Source organism: Pongo pygmaeus, chromosome 2 (assembly GCF_028885625.2).
Source record: "Pongo pygmaeus isolate AG05252 chromosome 2, NHGRI_mPonPyg2-v2.0_pri, whole genome shotgun sequence".
NCBI classification, from domain to species: domain Eukaryota; kingdom Metazoa; phylum Chordata; class Mammalia; order Primates; family Hominidae; genus Pongo; species Pongo pygmaeus.
In genome coordinates, this window is record NC_085930.1 from 159,783,019 (window position 1) to 159,801,837 (window position 18,819).

At 40.2% G+C, this 18,819-nt stretch overlaps 1 protein-coding gene across 2 annotated transcripts in view; it reads right to left on the reverse strand.

Moving 5' to 3' along the window:
• Positions 1–18,819, reverse strand: part of CLRN1 (clarin 1) — a 45,146-nt gene that overhangs the window by 12,080 nt on the left and 14,247 nt on the right. Inside the window, exons 1-2 of one of the 2 annotated variants that reach the window (XM_054480269.1) lie at positions 4,529–4,944; positions 2,299–2,478 (exon numbers count right to left, since the gene is read on the reverse strand). In XM_054480269.1, coding sequence (XP_054336244.1) covers positions 2,299–2,478; positions 4,529–4,553 — 205 coding nt within the window. In that variant the 5' untranslated portion in view covers positions 4,554–4,944. Of the gene's footprint in view, positions 1–2,298; positions 2,479–4,528; positions 4,945–18,819 lie in introns of those variants that run through there. The other variant, XM_054480268.1, reaches the window with a different exon arrangement.

Genomic DNA, 18,819 nt, shown 5'->3' on the forward strand with positions numbered 1-18,819 from the left:
CCCCTCATGGTGTCCCAGTGCCAAGTCCTCAAGGTCTGAGACACAATGCTCTGGGGCCTCTCCTCAAGCTTCTAGGTTCTGGCAATGCCACAATCTTTTGTTGGTTCCCCCAAGCCCTAGGGGTGGTAGCTGCTTTCTGACATTACCATCTTGGTGTTACCTCGGAGTCTCCTTTTTGTTTTTCAGTCCACCAACACCTGTTGGACCAACTCCCCGTAGTTCAAACTTGAGCCAGCCTCAGAATCTCCTGAATGGCTTGTTAAAATACAGATGGCCATCCTCCCCCAGACCCCCAAGTTTCTGATTCAGTGGGTCTGGGGTAGGGCCTGAGAATTTGCTGCTTTATCAAGTTTCCAGATGATGCAGATGCTGCTCATCTGGGAACTCCAGTTTGAGAACCACTGCTTTACATTCCTTCTGTTAAAATTGTGTGTAATGGTCATCAGTAAAACAGCACACCACCCGGATCCACCCGTTTGGTTTTGGATGTTTGGTGAGCAGAAGTAATCCCAACTCTCTTTTCTTATCTGGACTTTCACATGTGATTGAATCACTTTCTCGTTCGGTCTGCCCACACCCTGAGCCTGTGCTCTTGGCTCTTCTGCTCTGATTGCAAAGCCCTTGGCCTTTGTTTATGATATTCCATCCCTCTCCTCACTGGCTCATGTCCTATTGCTTCAAAGCGCCTGTTCTACCAGTTCCATCTCATCTGAATTCTGATTGCTGAAACCTGTTCTGTCTAAGTGACCAAGTTAATATCTCCTTTCTAGGCTTGCTATTTCAAGTCAGCAAATTCATATTGAATTGTCCACTGTGTACAGAGCTTCATGCTGAATGCTTTTGTTAGAGATACAAAGATGTAAAAGGCTTAGACTCTTCCCTTATAATCATCTGTACAATTTAAAACTGTATTATATACTTGTGACAAATCTAAAGAAAATATTAGCAGAATCTCCACTGGAGAGATCTACATTGGTTGGGTGAATAATGTGATTAGCAGGATGTGGATGGGGTGAGACCCTAAGCAGTGTACACAAGTAACAGTGAACAGAGGCTACACTGCGAGTGACCTTCTGTTAACTACAGGGCTTTGTTTTATAGAGAGAGAGATCTATACACATTTGTGGCTGGGGTTGAATTGTGTGAGAGAAGGAAGTAGTGTCAAGAGCAAGCAAGTACCTTGAGCTTGGTGCCTGGTGGCTGGCAGCTAAAGGGCAACTTCAGGAGAAAAAGAAACAGTTGAATAGAGATTTTCATTACATTGTTTGCTTTGTGTGAGTTGTTATCTTTCTGTATCCCTCCATGAAACCATCAATAAAATTACTTGCCTCCCGGAATCTGACAAAGTGTTGGATCTTTTTGCAAATTTAGAATGGGGTGAAGTCAGAGATCTCCTACAGAACAGCTACATATAAATTATACACACATTTTTCATTTTCTCGTCTTTCTCCTTCTCCCACTTGTAGATAGTAAGCACCATTTGGCACGGACTGGGTTTTATATTCTTTTCCATTAGCCCTGGCTATTGAGTAGAACATGTTTATTGATGAACTAATTTCTGGCTTTAGAGTTTATCCTTGCCCAGATACACCTAGCATTAGGCTACACAAAGTGTCTGCAGGCTTGAATATGGCTGCTCATATGTGGGTGGAACACTGGCCCTTTACTCTTTTTTGATGCCATTTATTTATTTTTATTATTATGTATTATTGAACACTGAGAAATATTGAAAAGTATGAGCAAAAATAAAAGTCCCCCATAGTGTCATGGGTCAGAGACAACCACGACCAACAGACTGGAGTCTCTGTTGTCTGTCTGTCTATCTATCTGTCTGTCTGTCTGTCTGTCTGTCTGTCTATCTATCTATCTATCTATCTATCTATCATGTATCTATCTCTTTCATATATATATAGCCCCCATATATACATATATGCATTTTATATATATATTCTCTATATTTTATATATATAATCAAATTAGGTTCACAATGTTTATATAAGTTTACATACTGCTTATTCCATGCAACTTTTTGAGACAAGCGTTCATCCTCTTGATTACATCTTCAAAAATATAATTTAATGTCAGCATCATAGTTATTCATATAGGTGTCCATAAAGTGTTTATTGAATTCCCTACTGTTGAGCAAGTGTGGTATTTCCACACTTTTTGTTATTATATATAATACTACAGTGTGCATCCATGTATATATGTTAAGATTATAACTTTATATTTAGATAGACCATTTTTTTGGCATATTGAAAAGCACATTTGTCTTCAGAGGTAGAATTTTGTACTTACCTGAAATGAAGCTCAAAAGGTACAACCCTAGGGGACCATGCAGGGTTTCAAAGGGTTTTCCAAAAGCATTGTACATGAAGAAGGCTGTCCCCACCATGGTTAACACAATAAGGATGGCAGAGAAGAGAATGACATTGACGTGGATGCTCACTGGGATTGCTTTGAGCAAATCTGGAAAAACTGAAGATAAGACAAAACTAGGGTTAGAAGAAGTTTCATTAGCAGTAGTCTGCAAGTATAATTTTAAAAATCAAATCTCTCTTTTTTAATTTCAAACATCACTAAAATCCTTCTGATGAATACATTCTCACTTACTAATTTATAAGGGGTTTACAAAAAGGTTTAAAGATAGGATCATTTTATAGAGTTTACCAGTAAAAATTAGCAAAGAGGAGATTTGAGGTAATTTATTTTCTGTGCTTGGTCATATGTAATGATTTAAACAAATAAGTGCTGGCTTTATAACCCAAATCTGTACATTTTAATAACCAAGCTTTTAATGACCTTTCTCGGTAGTCACTTAAAAAAATCTATCTTAACTTGCAATGATATTTTAAGTTTGGAGATATCTGGGGAGTTCAAACATCAGGAAGTTTTCGTATTTACTTTGTTACAAAACATTTGTTTCTAGTCTACACCAAGATTAAAGAATGGAGATATTTTCAGTCAACTTCAATATTTTAATGTAGCACAAAGCTGTGGGAAAATAATTTCTGGTACTATGGGAAATATTTCCATGTAGAAAGCACGCCAAATCTATTTCTAGATTTTGTGTTCAGGGCAAGTTTTTCTTGTTTGCAGAGAAAGCGAAACCCTACATTTAGGGCTTCTTTCATCTGGTGAGGCATCAGCATGCTTGGCATCAGCAAATCTGGCAGGACCAATCTGGAGAAGTTTAATTCAGTTCATTTTAGTTCCCCAAACATGTGTCAAGTGCTTAAGTTATTTACTGAGCACCTACTATGTGCCAGGCATTATTCTAGATGTTGGAAGTAGAGCCATAAAACAAGATGGACAAGATTCCTGTTGTCTCACAGAGCTTATAACCTAATGGGAGAAGACAGACCATTAGAAAGTAAACAAACAAATAAACGTGATAGCTTATCTCCAAAGATGGCCACAATCAATGCTTTTCCCCCTTTTACACACGTGTCCCTTCTCATTTAAGAGGTAGAATTTTTTCCCCAATGCCTTTGAACTTGGATTGGCGTTTGATTGCTTTGACCTCCTGAATATGGCAGCAGAAGTACATTGTGCCAGTTCCAGGCCTGTTTGATAAGAGAACCAGCAGTGTCTGCTTTTTTTTCTTTTGGAAGTTTGAGTTGCCAAGAAGTCCAGGCTACTCTTCTGAGAGAAAGGCTGCCTGGCGGAGCACTGAGGCACCAGACACACAAGGGAAGAAGCTGTCCTGGATGTCAAGCCCAGAAATGATCACTCCAACCCAGCTGCTATGTAACTGCAACGGTTAGGAGAGGCCCTATCAAGAACTGTCCAGGTGAATTAGTAAATTTTTGTTTTAAGCCCCTGAACTTTATAGGAGAACTGTTATCCAGTGGTAACAATGATAGAGGTGTAGAAATTTTAGGCAGACAGGGGCAGGTCCCTGGAAAAACCTCACTTTTGAGCTGAAAAGCCTGAAACCCGCAGCCCAAAGTGAGAACTTCCATCCCTGTGTGCCCGCTCTTTCTCAATTGGTTCTTTCTGAATAATGTCTTTTTACCAATAGAATGTTGCCTTTTCCAAAATTATGTATGGCCCGCCCCACCCCCTATCCTCTGCCTATAAACACCCCAGACTCAGCTGGTAGAGAGGAGAAGTGGCTGGGCATCAGAGAGAGGCAACTGGACTTCAGAGATGGTGGCTGGACATTGGAGAGATGTGACTTGACTTCAAGGGAGAGTGACCTGCCCTTCCCATTCCCTTTTCAGCTTCTCTCTCTGCTGAGAGCCACTTTCATTGCTCAGTAAAATTCTCTGCATTCACCATCCTTCAGTAAATCTGTGTGACCTCATTCCTCTTGGGCACCAAACAAGAATTCAGGATGCACAAATTGTGGGTACCCAAAAAGACTGTCACCCTGGTCCTTTGCCCTCACCGGCAGAGGGCAGCCACCCTACATGATGAAGCAAAGGGCCCACTGAGCTGACAACACACTTCTGTCCACAGATGGCGGAGCTATGAGAGCATTGTAACACACCCTCTGGGGCCCTGGGGTTGCAGGCACCCCCACCTGGTTGCTGCTGCAGGGCCTGCATGGAGTTTGCTCCTGACAGCACTAAAGTAGCCAGCTGGTTCCTGCACCCGTTCACTCATGTGCTCCCTCCTGCAAGAGGTTGAGCAGGGCAGGCTGAGTAAATGGGGTACTCCTGCTGGGAGTCCCATGAAGGGGTCAAGAAAATAGCCTGCATCAACAACAAGATAGTTTCAGATAATGATATATATGATGGAGAAATAAAATAGGGTAATGGGATTTTCAGTGATCTCTGAGTGGATGGGCATGGTCAGGAAAGTGACACGAGCTGACACCTGAATGTTGAGAAGGAAATCACCCTTTAAAGATCTACAGGAAGAATTTTCCAGGGAAAAGAAGCACAACTGAGGCAGGAATGAGCCAGTGCAGTGGAGCCTGGTGAATGGTGGGGAGGCGGAAGTGGGATTATTGTGCTGGGATCAGATTGTTGTACCCACTGGATCCTGGCCTGTTGACCATGGCAAGGAGTTGGCTTTTTATTCTAAATTTATTAGGAAGCCATTAGAGAGTTTTAAGTAGGAGAGGGACACAGTCTCCTTCATGATATTAAAAGGTCATTCTGAATGCTGACTAGTGATCACAAGGGGGTGGGGAAGGACAAATGTCCAGAGATCTAAGGGAGGCTATTTTCAGAGGTGAGAGATGGGGGCTGGCCTACAGTGGGAGAGATTGTCAGATTTGGGATACATTTTGGAGATGGAAGATAGGACTTGTTAAAAAAAAAAAGAATCCAGGCCGGGCACGGTGGCTCACGCCTGTAATCCCAGCACTTTGAGAGGCCAAGGTGAGCAGATCACGAGGTGAGAAGGCTGAAGCAGGAGAATTTCTTGAACCCAGGAGGCAGAGGTTGCAGTGAGCCAAGGTCCCACCACCGCACTCCAGCCTGGGCAACAGAGTGAGAATCCATCTCAAAAAAAAAAAAAAAAAGAAGAGTCAAGGATTACTTCAAAATTTTTGTTCTGAGCAACTGAATAAATGGTGATGCTGTTAACTGAGATAGACTAGTAGAAGAGACGGGCTTGGGCCCCAGGATGGGAAGTGATGCAAGAGTTCTGTCTTAGATATTTTACATTTGAGTTACCTTAAAACCTCCAAGTAGAAATGTCAAATAGGATTTATGTTTCTGGAGGTCCAGGGAGAAGACTGGGGTGTTAAAGAGGACTGGGGCTAGGGTAAGGCAAACAACGTGCCTAGGTTGGAAAAGGTAAGATGGTAGTCACCCTCCACGGCCAGTCCTGCACTTGCATGGGCCCGATAAAGAATGTTTCCTTAAACTTTATGTGCTAGGTGCCTCAATGACCTCTCCCTAGTCCTAGCCCTGGTATTTAAACCCATTGGAATAGACATCCCAAGGAGACGAACCCAGGGAGAAGCTGTAGTTCAAGAGAGAAGCCCTGGGGCTCCCCTATGTCTATAAGCACAGAAGAGGAGAAAACCCAACCAAGAAGACTGGGAAAAGAATAATTTGTGAATTAGGAGCAGACCCATGAGTGAGACAGCAGGGAAGCAAATGGAAAAAAAATGTTTCAAGGAGGAGTAAGTAGTCATCTGTATAAATGCATGCCTCATGGCCACAACACTCTATTCCTGACCCATGCTGGAAGGGGGCCAGGAGAGAAAGTTTGATTGGGTCGGAACAAGCCCTTTGCCACTGCTGGATGTAACTAACTAACCACACATGTACATACATGAAATAAGCTTAGTGCTATCCAATAGGGAGCATCCTCTTCGTAAATACAGAGGTGTTTGGATCCTGATGGTGTTTACCAGAGTCCTCACTCAGGAGTCATGGCCAGGTCATTTGACTGCTGAGGTTTAGTTGCACTACATTTCCTTTATCTTCTCACAATCAGAGAAATGCACATTAAAACCATGAGATACCATTTTCAACACATCATGTTTACAAAGATGAAAACATCTAGCAGTATCCTGTGTTAGCTAGGGTACAAGGAAATGGGGACCCTTGTGCATTTTTCTTGGGAGTGTAAATTGTTATAACCTGCTTTGAGGCAGCTGGGCGGTATCTATAAAGCATTAAAATGCACATACCCTTTAGCTCAGCAATTTACCTTTCAGGATTTTATCCTATGAATATTTTTGCACATGAATCTACTAAAGTATTACAAGGATATTCATTGCAGCATTTCTTGATAATAAGAAGAGGTTGGAAATAACGTACATGTTTAGCAGTAGCATATTCATACAATGGAATATTAGTCAATGATTACAAAGAATGAAGCAAATCTATAACAACATGTATGGAATTATTCATCAAAATGTGATGTGAGGTGAAAAAACAAGCCAAATAAATGAAGACATATGTGCACCATTCTGCTATTTGGGAAAAAAGCCAAAAGGGAATGTGAATAATAATAAATATTAATAATTATTTAAGCACTTATCTGATTTAATTCTCTCAACAGGCCTATGAGATAGATACCATTATTAAAAACTGAGGCACAGAGGCCATGTACCATGCCCAAGATTTATACTTAGTGAGTGGCAAAATAGGAATTTGAATTCATGTTCTCACTCTTAACCACCTTGTTACAGCCACCTTAGGGACTGGCATGTGTGTCTAGGCAGAGACTATTTGTACAAAAGTGGTAACATTGATTCTGGGAAGGGAGACTGAGGAACAGTTCACTATGTACCTTTTTGTACTAAAATTTTTTTTTTTTTTACTTTTCTGCAAGCATTGTCTATTCAATGAATACAAAAATACTTTTTTAATAATTGGAAGGATAAATGAAGACATAAAAATTCCTATGACAGTAACAGATTAAAAGAAATTTAAGAGACATATTAATAAAATGTAATGTATGGCTATTGTTTCTGAATCTGGTTTGTGATTTGAACAGACCATTTCTAAGAAGACGATTTTGAGATAGCGAGGGAAAATTGGACATGGACTGGGTATTAGATGATATTTTATCATTGTTATAGATTTTATTGGTTATGTTAATGGTGTTGTGGTTGGGCTTTTAAAAGTCCTTATTGGTTAAAAATGATACGGATGAATGGATGCCTGGATGGCTGGATGGATAGATAAAGATAAAATATGTAAGGACACCCATAGGTACAAAATAAGGGGATGGAGGAAAATCTACCAAGCAGACAGAAAACAGAAAAAAGCAGGGGTTGCAATCCTAATTTCAGACAAAAAAGACTTCAAACAGCAAAGATAAAAAAAGACAAAGAAGGGCATTACATAATAGTAAAGGGTTCAACTCAACAAGAAGATCTAACTATCCTAAATATATATGCATCCAACACAGAAGCCCCCAGATTCATAAAGCAAGTTCTTAGAGACCTATAAAGAGACATAGACTCCCACACAATAGTAGTAGGAGACTTCAGTGCTTCACTGACAGTATTAGATTACTGAGGCAGAAAATTAGCAAAGGTATTCAGGATCTGAACTCAACATTGGACAAAATGGATCTAATAGACCTCTACAGAACTCTCTACCCAAAACCAACAGCATATACATCCTTCTCATCACCACATGGCACATACTCTAAAATCAACCACATAATTGGACATAAAACAATCCTCAGCAAATGCAAAAGAACCAAAATCATATCAAACACCCTCAGACCACAGTACAATAAAAATAGAAGTCAAGACTAAGAAAATTGCTCAAAAACATGCAATTATGTGGAAATTAAGCAACATGTTCCTGAATGACTTTGGATAAATAATGAAATTAGGACAGAAATCAAGAAGTTTTTTCAAACTAATGAGAACAAAGATACAACATACTAGACTCTGGGACACAGCTAAGGCAGTGTTAAGATTTAAATTTATAGCACTAAATGTCCACATCAAAAAGTTAGATCTCAAATTAACTAACATCAGAACTGAAAGAATTAGAGAAGCAAGAACAAGTCAACCCCAAAGCTAGCACAAGACAAGAAATAACCCAAAATCAGAGCTGAACTGGAGGACTGATACACAAAAAACCATTCAAAAGATCAACAAATCCAGGAGCTGGTTTTTTGAAAAAATTAATAAGATAGATAGGCCACTACCTAGCCTAATAAAGAAGAGAAGAGAGAGGATTCAAATAAACACAACTAGAAATGATGAAGAGAATGTTACCACTGACCCCACGGAAATAAAAACAACCATCAGAAACTACTACGAACACCCATATGCACAAAAACTAGAAAACCTAGAAGAGCTAAATAAATTCCTGGATACATACCCCTTCCCAAGACTGGACCAGGAAAAAATTGACTCCACTTCTAAAATCATTATTGGTCTATTTAGGGAATCAGTAATAAATACCCTACCAACTAAAAAATCCCAGGACCTGATGGTTTCACGGTCAAACTCTACCAGATGTATAAAGAAGAGCTGGTACCATTCCTACAGAACCTATTCCAAAAAAATTGAGGAGGAGGAACTCCTCCCCAACTCATTCTGGGAGGCCAGCATCATTCTGATACCAAAACCTGGCAGAGACACAACAAAAAAAGAAACTTCAGGCCAATATCCATGATGAACATCAATGCAAAAATCCTCAACAAAATACTTGCAGACTGAATCCAGTAGTACATCAAAAAGCTAAAATACCACAATCAAGTAGGCCTCATCCCTGGGTTGCAAGGTTGGTTCAACATAAGGAAATCAATGAATGTGATTCATCACATAAACAGAACTAAAGACAAAAGCCACATGACTATCTCAACAGAGGCAGAAAAGACTTTTGATAAAATTAAACACTGCTTCATGTTAAAAACTGTCAATAAACTAGGTATTAAAGGAACATACCTCAAAATAATAAGAGCCATATATGACAAACCACCACAAACATCATACTGAATGGGCAAAATGTGGAAGCATTCTCCTTGAAAACTGGCACAAGACAAGAATGCCCTCTCTCACCATGCCTATTCCACATGGTACTGGAAGTCCTGGCCAGGGAAATCAGGCAAGAGAAAGAAATAAAGGGCATCCAAGTAGGAGGAGAGGAAGTCAAAATAAATCTTTTTGCAGAGAACGTGATTCTATATCTAAAAAACCCCATAGTCTCAGCCCAAAATCTCCTTCAGCTGATAAACAACTTCAGCAAAGTTTCAGGATACAAAAAATCACTAGCATTCTATACACCAACACCACCAAGCTGAGAGCCAAATCAGAAAAGCAATCCCATTCACAATTACTACAGAAAGAATACAATACCTAGGAATACAGCTAAGCAAGGAGGTGAATAATCTCTACAATAAGAGTTACAAAACACTCTTTGAAGAAATCAGAGAAGACACAAACAAATGGAAAAACATCCCATGCTCATGGATAGGAAGAATCAATATCATTATATGTTATTCCTATCAAATTAGCAATGACATTCTTCACATAACTAGAAAAAAAACTATTTTAAACTTCATATGGAACCAAAAAGAGCCCAAATGGCCAAGGTAATTCTAAGCAAAAAGAACAAAGCTGGAGGCATCATGTTACCCAACTTTGAAATATGCTATAGGGCTACAGTAACCAAAACAGAATGGTATTGGTACAAAAACAGGCACATAGACCAAATGAACAGGATAGAGAGCCCCAAAATAAGGTCACACAACTACAACCATCTGATCTTCAACAAACCTGACAAAAACAAACAACAGAGGAGATACTCCCTACTCAATAAATAATGCTGCGATAACTGGCTAGCCATATGCAGAATATTGAAACTGGACCCCTTCCTTACACCATATACAAAAATCAACTCAAGATGGATTAAAGATTAAATGTAAAACCCAAAACTATAAAAACCCTAGAAGACAACCGAGGCGATATCATTCTGGACATAGGACCTGGCAAAGATTTCATGACAAAGACACCAAAAGCAATTGCAACAAAAGCAAAAATTGACCAATGAGATCTAATTAAATTTAGGAGCTTCTGCATGGTAAAAGAAACTATCAAAAGAGTAAGCAGACAACCTACAGAATGGGAGAAAATATTTGCAAGCTATACATCTGACAAAGGTCTAATACCAAGCATCTATGAGGAGCTTAAACAAATTTACAAGAGAAAAACAAACAATCCCATTAAAAAGTGGGCAAAGGACATGAGCAGACACTTTGCAAAAGAAGATGTACCTGCAGCCAACAAACATATGAAAAAAAGCTCAACATCACTGATCATTAGAGAAATGCAAATCAAAACAACAATGAAATACCATCACACTAATTAGAATGGTTTTTATTAAAAAGTCAAAAGATAACAGAGGCTGGCAAGGTTGCAGAGAAAAGGGAACACTTATACACTTAGTGGGAGTGTAAATTAGTTCAACCACTGTGGAAAGCAGTATGGTGATTCTGCAAAGAGCTAAAAGCAGAACGACCGTTTGACCCAGCAATCCCATTACTACCAGAAGAATAGAAATCATTCTACTATAAAGACACATGCACATGAATGTTCATTGCAGCACTATTCACAATTCTGAAGACACAGAATCAACCTAAATGCCCATCAATGACAGACTGGATAAAGAAAATGTGGTATATATACACCATGGAATACTATGCAGCAATAAAAATGAATGAGATCATGTCTTTTGCAGGAAGATAGATGGAGTTGGAGGCTATCATCCTTAGCAAACTAACACAGGGACAGAAAACCAAATACTGCATGTTCTCACTTATAAGTGAGAGCTACATGATGAGAACTTATGAACACAAAGAAGGAAACAACAGACACTGGGGTCTTCTTGAGGATGGAGGGTGGGAAGAGGGAGAGAAGCATAAAAGAATCTGTACAACAAACCCTCATGACAGGAGTTTACCTATGTAACAAACTTTTACAGGTACCCCCAAACTTAAAAGTTTTCTAAAAATAAAATTCTTCAGCTATATTAGTCCATTCTCTCATAGTCTCAGGTAAAGAAGTACCTGAGACTGGGTAATTTTTTTTTTTTTTTTTTTTTGAGACAGAGTGTCACTCCATTGCCCAGGCTGGAGTACAGTGGCTCCATTTTGGCTCTCTGCAACCTCTGACTCCCAGATTCAAGCGATTCTCCTGCCTTGGCCTCCCAAGTAGCTGGGATTACAGGCACCCACCACCATGCCTGGCTAATTTTTACATTTGCAGTAGAGATGGGGTTTCACCATGTTGGCCAGGCTGGTCTTGAACTCCTGACCCCAAATCATCTGCCTACCTGAGCCTCCCAAAGTGCTGAGATTACAGGTGTCGGTCACCGCGCCTGGCCTGAGACTGGGTAATTTAAAAAGAGATGAGGTTTAATTGGCTCACAGTTCTCCAGGCTGTACATGGCAACACTGGCTTCTAGAGAGGCCTCTGGGAATTTAACAATCATGGTGGAAGGCAAAGCAGGAGCCAACACTTCACATGGCCAGAGCAGGAGAAAGAGAGAGAGGGGAGGTGCCACACACTTTTAAACAACCAGATTGCATGAGAACTCACTCACTGTACAGTACCAAGGGGGAACAGTGCTAAACCATTCATAAGAACTCTGCCCCCATGATCCAATCACCTCCCACCAGGCCCCACCTCCAACACTGGGGATTACAGTTCGACATGAGATTTGGGCAGGGACGACATACAAACTATGTCATCAGCTCTGTTTGGAAGACTGCGGTAGTGTCAATGTGGATGTTAAAGGTCACAGATGCTGACCTCCTGTTGTCAGTACTTGCAGTTGTCCACTATGCCCCATCTTCTGGCAGCATAGCTGTCTTATACTTCCGGCAGTGTAGTTCATCTTATAGGATGGATCCCAACCTACGATGGTTCGATTTTTCAACATCATGATGGTCTGAAAGTTATAAGCATTCAGTAGAAACCACACTGTGAGTTTTGAATTTTGATCTTTTCCCAGGCTAGTAATATGCAATAAGAAACTCTCAATGCCGGGTAGTGGCACCAAGCGCAGCTCCCAGTCAGTCACAGCATCACAGGGCCAGCAACCTATACTCTACAGTGTCCTGTGTTGCCAGGTGATTTGGCTCAGCTGTAGGCAATGTGTGTCCTGAGCACATTTAACGTAGGCTGAGCTAAGCTATGATGTTCGGTAGATTAGGTGTATTAAAAGCATTTTCAATTTAACGATATTCAACTTATGACGGGTTTATTGGGAAGTAACATCATAAGTCGAGTCACATCTATACTACAATAACCTGCCTTCTGGAGCCTCCCTTACACTCAGTCAGCTATTGACTTGGTTTTTACTAGCAGTTATTAAACAAACAAACCCTGATTCCATTCATCTCCCCACCTGTTAAAAAGATGGCTACTTCATCATCTCTGATAGGGTGGCTAGGTTTAGCCTGTCCTAATATTGAGGGTTGTTACCAAATTGAAACAAATGCAGAAAGAAGTTGCACTGATTTGCCTCCTGGAAAAGCCAGAAGGTAAAATAAATTGTCATGTGGAGCAGTTTAATTCTTATGAAATCTCTGAAATTCTCACTGTTGTGAGAACATGACCCAGCAGGACACTAATCCCTGCATGCTATATTTACACTTTATCAGGTTTCTCCTTCTTTTTCTTCTTCTTCTTCTTCTTCTTTTAATCAAAAATCCCCGAGTCTGTAATGACCAGCCAGAACTCTTGTAACACCCTTCTGTTTTCTGACCAATACTAATATGACTTTTCCTTGGTTGAAGCTGAGAGCAGAACATTCAAATAAATATTGAGAGTTGTCACTTTAATGATGTTGGGAGGTAGATTTGCTTGGTCTCGCTGTTCTTTTAGATTTAGCATTACAACACAGAAGAAGGATTTGAACATTTTGATCTGTGGAGGAGTTGTCATTGATCCAGCAAGTCACTTCTGGTCTCCAGAAAGTATTTGATTAGCTATTGACAAGTGAAAGGGAGTTATTTATTACACCACACAACCAATGCCACATTAGTAACATAACTTTGTGCGTTCAGAATTACCCTCCCTTTCTTTCATTCTCTTATCTTTGATTTCTTCACTCTATGAGTCAATGTGTCTAGGTCTCCTCATCCTTAAACCATCCCAGACCCCTAATTGCCCTTTTCTCTCCCTTATCACCAAACTTCTTCAAACAGCAATAACGCAAGTAATAACAATAAGAAAAAAAAAGCCAATAATTATGAAACATTTGCTATGTTTCAAGTACTTATTTTTTCTTTGAGATGGAGTCTCGCTCTGTCACCCAGGCAGTGGGTGGAGCCCACTGCAGCCTCCACCTCTGGAGTTCAAGTGATCCTCCCACCTCAGCCTCTCAGGTAGCTGGGATTATAAGTATGCACCACCAAGCCCAGCTAATTTTTGTATTTTTAGTAGAGACAGGTTTCACCATGTTGACCAGGCTAGTCTTGAACTCCTGGCCTCAAGTGATCCGCCCACCTCGGCCTCCCACAGTGCTGGGATCGTAGGTGTGAATCACCACACCCGGCCAAGTACTTTAAATATATAAAACATAAATTAGCACATTTAATTCTAACAATATAAGGAAGGTATTATTTTATCCTTAATGTTTAGATTTCAAAAAACCAAGGCACAGAGAAGTGAAGTAACTTGCCTAAAGTCACACAGTGGCATTGATTTTATTTCCTTCCTATTTTTAAGATTAAAGTAAAATTAGCAGAGCATAAAAATATCCCTTTTTAGTGTACAGTTCTGTGAGTTTTGACAAATGCATACAGTTGTCTAACCACCACAATAATCAAGATATAGAACAATTTCACCATTCTAAAAACTCTCCCCACCCCTACCAGGAAGTTTTGCCCCTTTGCAGTCAACCCATCCTCTACCCCAAGGTCCATATGTGTAACTGTAAGAAGCTGCCGAGTGTTTTCCAAAGTGGCTGTACCATTCACCTTCCCACTAGCAATGTACGAGAGTCCTACTTGTTCCACATTCTGGCTGGCACTTGGCAGGTTTTTTAAAGTGGTAGCCATTCAATAGATATATAGTTTATCTCAGTGTTGTTTTAATTTACATTTCCCAAGTGTCTAATGATGTTAAGAATTTTTTGTGAGCTTATTTGCCTTTCATAGGTCATTTTCGATGATGTGTTTGTATCTTTTGTGCATTTCTTATTGGATTGTTTATTATTGAGTTTTGAAAAGTCTTTATGCATGCTAGATACAAACCCTTTATCAGATAAGAAATTCACAAATATTTTCTCTGTCTGTGGCTTGTATTTTCATTCTCTTATCAGTGTCTTTTGAAGAGTAGTTCTTATTTTTATGAACTCCAATTTATCAAGATTTTTTATGTATCATGTTTCAAATGTCAAATATAAGAAGTCTTTGCCTAATGCAAGGTCACAAATATTTTCCGCTATGTTTCTCTCCTTGAAGTTTTTAGTTCTAGGTTTACATTTACATCTGTGATCTCTTTCAGGTTATTTTTTGTATATGGTACAAGTTTGAGTCAAGGTTAATTTTGTATTTTTGCATATAGATATCCAATTGTTTCAGAACTTAGAAAACTGAACATAGACTTAACATATAACCCAGCAATCCCATTGCTCGGTATTTACCTAAGAGAATTGAAAACATGTGTCCACACAGAAATCTGTATGCAAATGTTTACTTTATTCATATTTGCCAAAAACTGGAAACAACTTAGTATCCATTGACAGGTGAACAGATAAACAAGTTGTGGCCCATCCATGTGATGAAATACTAGTCAGCAATAAAAAGATGCTGCTACTCACAATAACTCGGATAGATCTTAAATAACTGTGCTAACTGGAAGAAGTCAGACTCGAGAGGCTGCATGCTGCATGATTCCTGACATATGACATTCTGGAAAAAGCAAAATGATAAGGACAGAAAACAGATCAGTGGTTGCCAAGGGGTTGGGGGTAGGAGAGGAGATGGACCAAAAAAGGGACAGGGGAAACCCGGGAGTGATGGGTGTGTTCTATATCTTGGTTGTGGTAGTCATTATAAGCCAATATGCATTAGTCAAAATGCATAGACCTCTAAATCTAAGAAGGATGAATTTTACTGTATGTAAATTATGCCTCAATAAACCCTACTGAAAACAAATCAAAGCTGGGTGGAAAGAGGTTTGGAAAGAATTCAGGGCAATGGAGATAAAATAGTAGTAGCAAGAGGGGGTGATAAGACCCAGTGTGTTTTTGTTTTGTTTTACTTTGTTTTTAGAAGTTGAAAGAGGCAGGTTTGCAATTGAAATGGAATTTCAAATCCCCTTATTAAAAAAAATTATTCCAACACACTTGGGGGATTGTCAACATGTTACATGGAAACTGACTCCTGTTTAATAGTAGGTTTAAATTTCCAGATTTGGAAAAAGAATTCATTGCACACCTGAACATGACAAAGCTCTTTTTTGTTTTGTTTTAAGCAGAGAAAGAGGATTGAAGGAAGATGAATTTTCTTCCTACCCTGTTTCTGTTAGTTTGTTCCAAAGCCCAACTGTCTATGGAGGACCTTTTTTTATGAACAATTTTATAACTATGAAATTAAAATTAAAATTGGAATTTCACCCATACGCCTACCAATATAAAAAGCAAAATTTTTCTTTATTTTTTTCCTTTGAAATCTTTGTTCATCTTACTATTTCCTGTATTATTATTATCCCAGTGCAGTTTTGAAATCACCTTCTGTTCTTTTCACTCAGAATATAAGCATTTTCTGTGTTATACATATTGTCTTCATAACTATCATTTAGATAACTGTGTAAGTTTTTTGCCAAACGGATGCCCTGCAATCTGTTAGGTCGTCTTCTATTGGTTCAGTATTATAGCTCATGCTTCCAGGAACATCTCTAAGCACATACCTTTTTCTTTTTTATTTTGGAGATGGGGGATAAGTGGGAATAACCTTTTTGGGTGAATTCCCAGGAAAGGGATTACTTCGGTAATGGTGCTTTCTAAAAGAATGCTAGTTGTGGTATAGATACAAGGTAACCTCAAGAACGTGAGTGGCATTTTGTAACATATATATTAAGCTCTACTTTTTCAACCCTGATTCAAAGCTTGATTCCCTCTCCATGAAGTCTGGTAAGCAGAAATTTCTGACAAGATACCTAGTCAGAAAAAGAGAGCTAGAAGAAACTAGTCACTGGGTTCTCTATCCTAGTAGCAGAACAGAAGGCACCTAAGCCACAGGAGAGAGAAAGCAAAAAAGGAAATCCATGCTGCATACCTTGGCATGCAGAGAGAGGCTGTCATACCCTCATTACTCGAGTCTGCTATTACGAAACAGAGCTGAGTAAGTCGTAAGTTAATGACTTGGAGTGAAAACAGTGATAGGGATGCTCTCATAGGAAAGATGCCCTCCTGCAGTCATTTGGTGGGGGGCTGTATATTTTGGGCTGCGACCCTTGCCTCCCTGCCCTTACTCTCCTGCTCAAATGGGGACCCCTTAGCCTCTGGTCTGTGGGCCCCCATTCTGCAAGGCCTTTGTAGTTTTTTTCCTCTCTGTCCCTTGTCAGATATTCCAAACCTCCCCTATTCTTAAGGACCTATCACACTCCACCTCCATTTCTTTAAGTCTATGAACCTGGCTTACGAAGTGCTCAAAAATATCTTGTAAACTAAACTCTCTCATTTCACAGAGAAAGGTGAGGCTATCATGGAATGCCCTCAACTTGACAGAACTCCATTGCCACCCATCTACACCTTCTTCGTGGTGTATACCCAAACTTCCCTTTATTCTTAGTGAAAGAAATGTTTTCTCCTGTCCAAGCCAAGGCTGGCCCTTCTCCCTGTGCTTTCAGACTCATCCTTTCTCATCTTTGCAGGGACCTTTCTAATTCATTATTTACCCTCCCATCTGTCTTCGGAGTTTTCCTCTCTACTGCTCTATCTTCTTAGTACAGAATTATACTCAAGGTCTTCCCATTGTATACACACACGCACACACACACACACACACACACACACACACACCACCCCACCTGCAGCCTGGCCTTAGGGATCCTCTGGCTATTTCCTGACCTCAGTCTTTCCCTTTTATACCTGCAACACTTATCTCTGGGTCATGATCTCCCAGTCCCTCCTTAGCTCCTTCAGGGACCTCCCTTCCCCACAACTTCATCAAGACTGCTTTGGAAAAGGTCCCCTGTGATGTTCTGGCTGTAACATTCAAAGAAACATTTCCAGTGTCTCTCATTTGACATCTCTGCGGCATTTAGGCCTGTTGACTGTTACTTCCTTGGTGAAGGTCTGTCCTCCAAGGTTTCACCTCGCTGACTCTCCCCTCAATCTCCTTGACAAGTCTCCCCTCTCTACCCATTCATATTAGTGTTTTCTAGGACACATCTTTGTCTACCTTCTTTTTTTGGGGGGGCTGGCGGGGGGAAAGAGTCTCGCTCTGTCGCCCAGGCTGGAGTGCAATGGCATGATCTTGGCTCACTGCAACCTCTGCCTCCCGGGTTCAAGCAATTCTCCTGCCTCAGCCTCCTGAGGCTGGGATTACAAGTGTGTGCCACCACGCCCGGCTAATTTTTGTGTTTTTTTAGTACAGACGGGGTTTCACCATGTTGGCCAGGCTGGTCTTGAACTCCTGATCTTGTGATCTACCCACCTCAGCCTCCCACAGTGCTGGGATTACAGGCATGAGCCACTGCACCCGGCCTTTGTCTACCTTCCTGTTCAACTCCCCTCCCTGGGAAATCTCATCTTCAGTTACGGTTCCAACTACTGCCTCTAATCTGCTGATTCCCACTTCTCTGCCTCTACCCCAGGCCTCTCTCAAAACCGACAAATTGGTGTAACTGATAGACATCTCTGGTTGATGTTCCACAAATGATCAAATTAAACATGATTAAAAATAATTTCATATTCCCTCTCAACTTTTTCCTTCTGTATTCCTTATCTCAGAGACTGTAACAACTGTCCATTCAGCAGAAACCTGGGCTCATCTTCTGTCATCAAGTTCTCTTGGTTTCTGTTTTGAATATTTTGGAAATATTTCCCTTCCTTTCTATTTCTCTGCCAGTGCTTTGGTTTGGATCCCCAAATATTGGAGGAGCCTTATGACTGGTCCCCACTTCTCTTTTGATTTTCTTCCAATCCATCTTCTGTCCTGTGACATAGCTGCTTGCCTTCCTTAAAAGGCTTCATGTTGCCTACAAGATAAACTTAACTGCCTGACAGTGAACACAATATGTCCTGTTCTGGTTCCTGTCTTCCTCTCCAGTCTTACCTTTTCCCTCCTCCACACTCTCACGCATCGACTGTACTAGGGCCACATTAAGTTCTTCACGCATTTGCTTATGCTGTTCATTTACTTGGAATGTTTCTTCAATGCCATCTAGTGAAATCTAGCTCATCTTTGAGAACTTTCCTC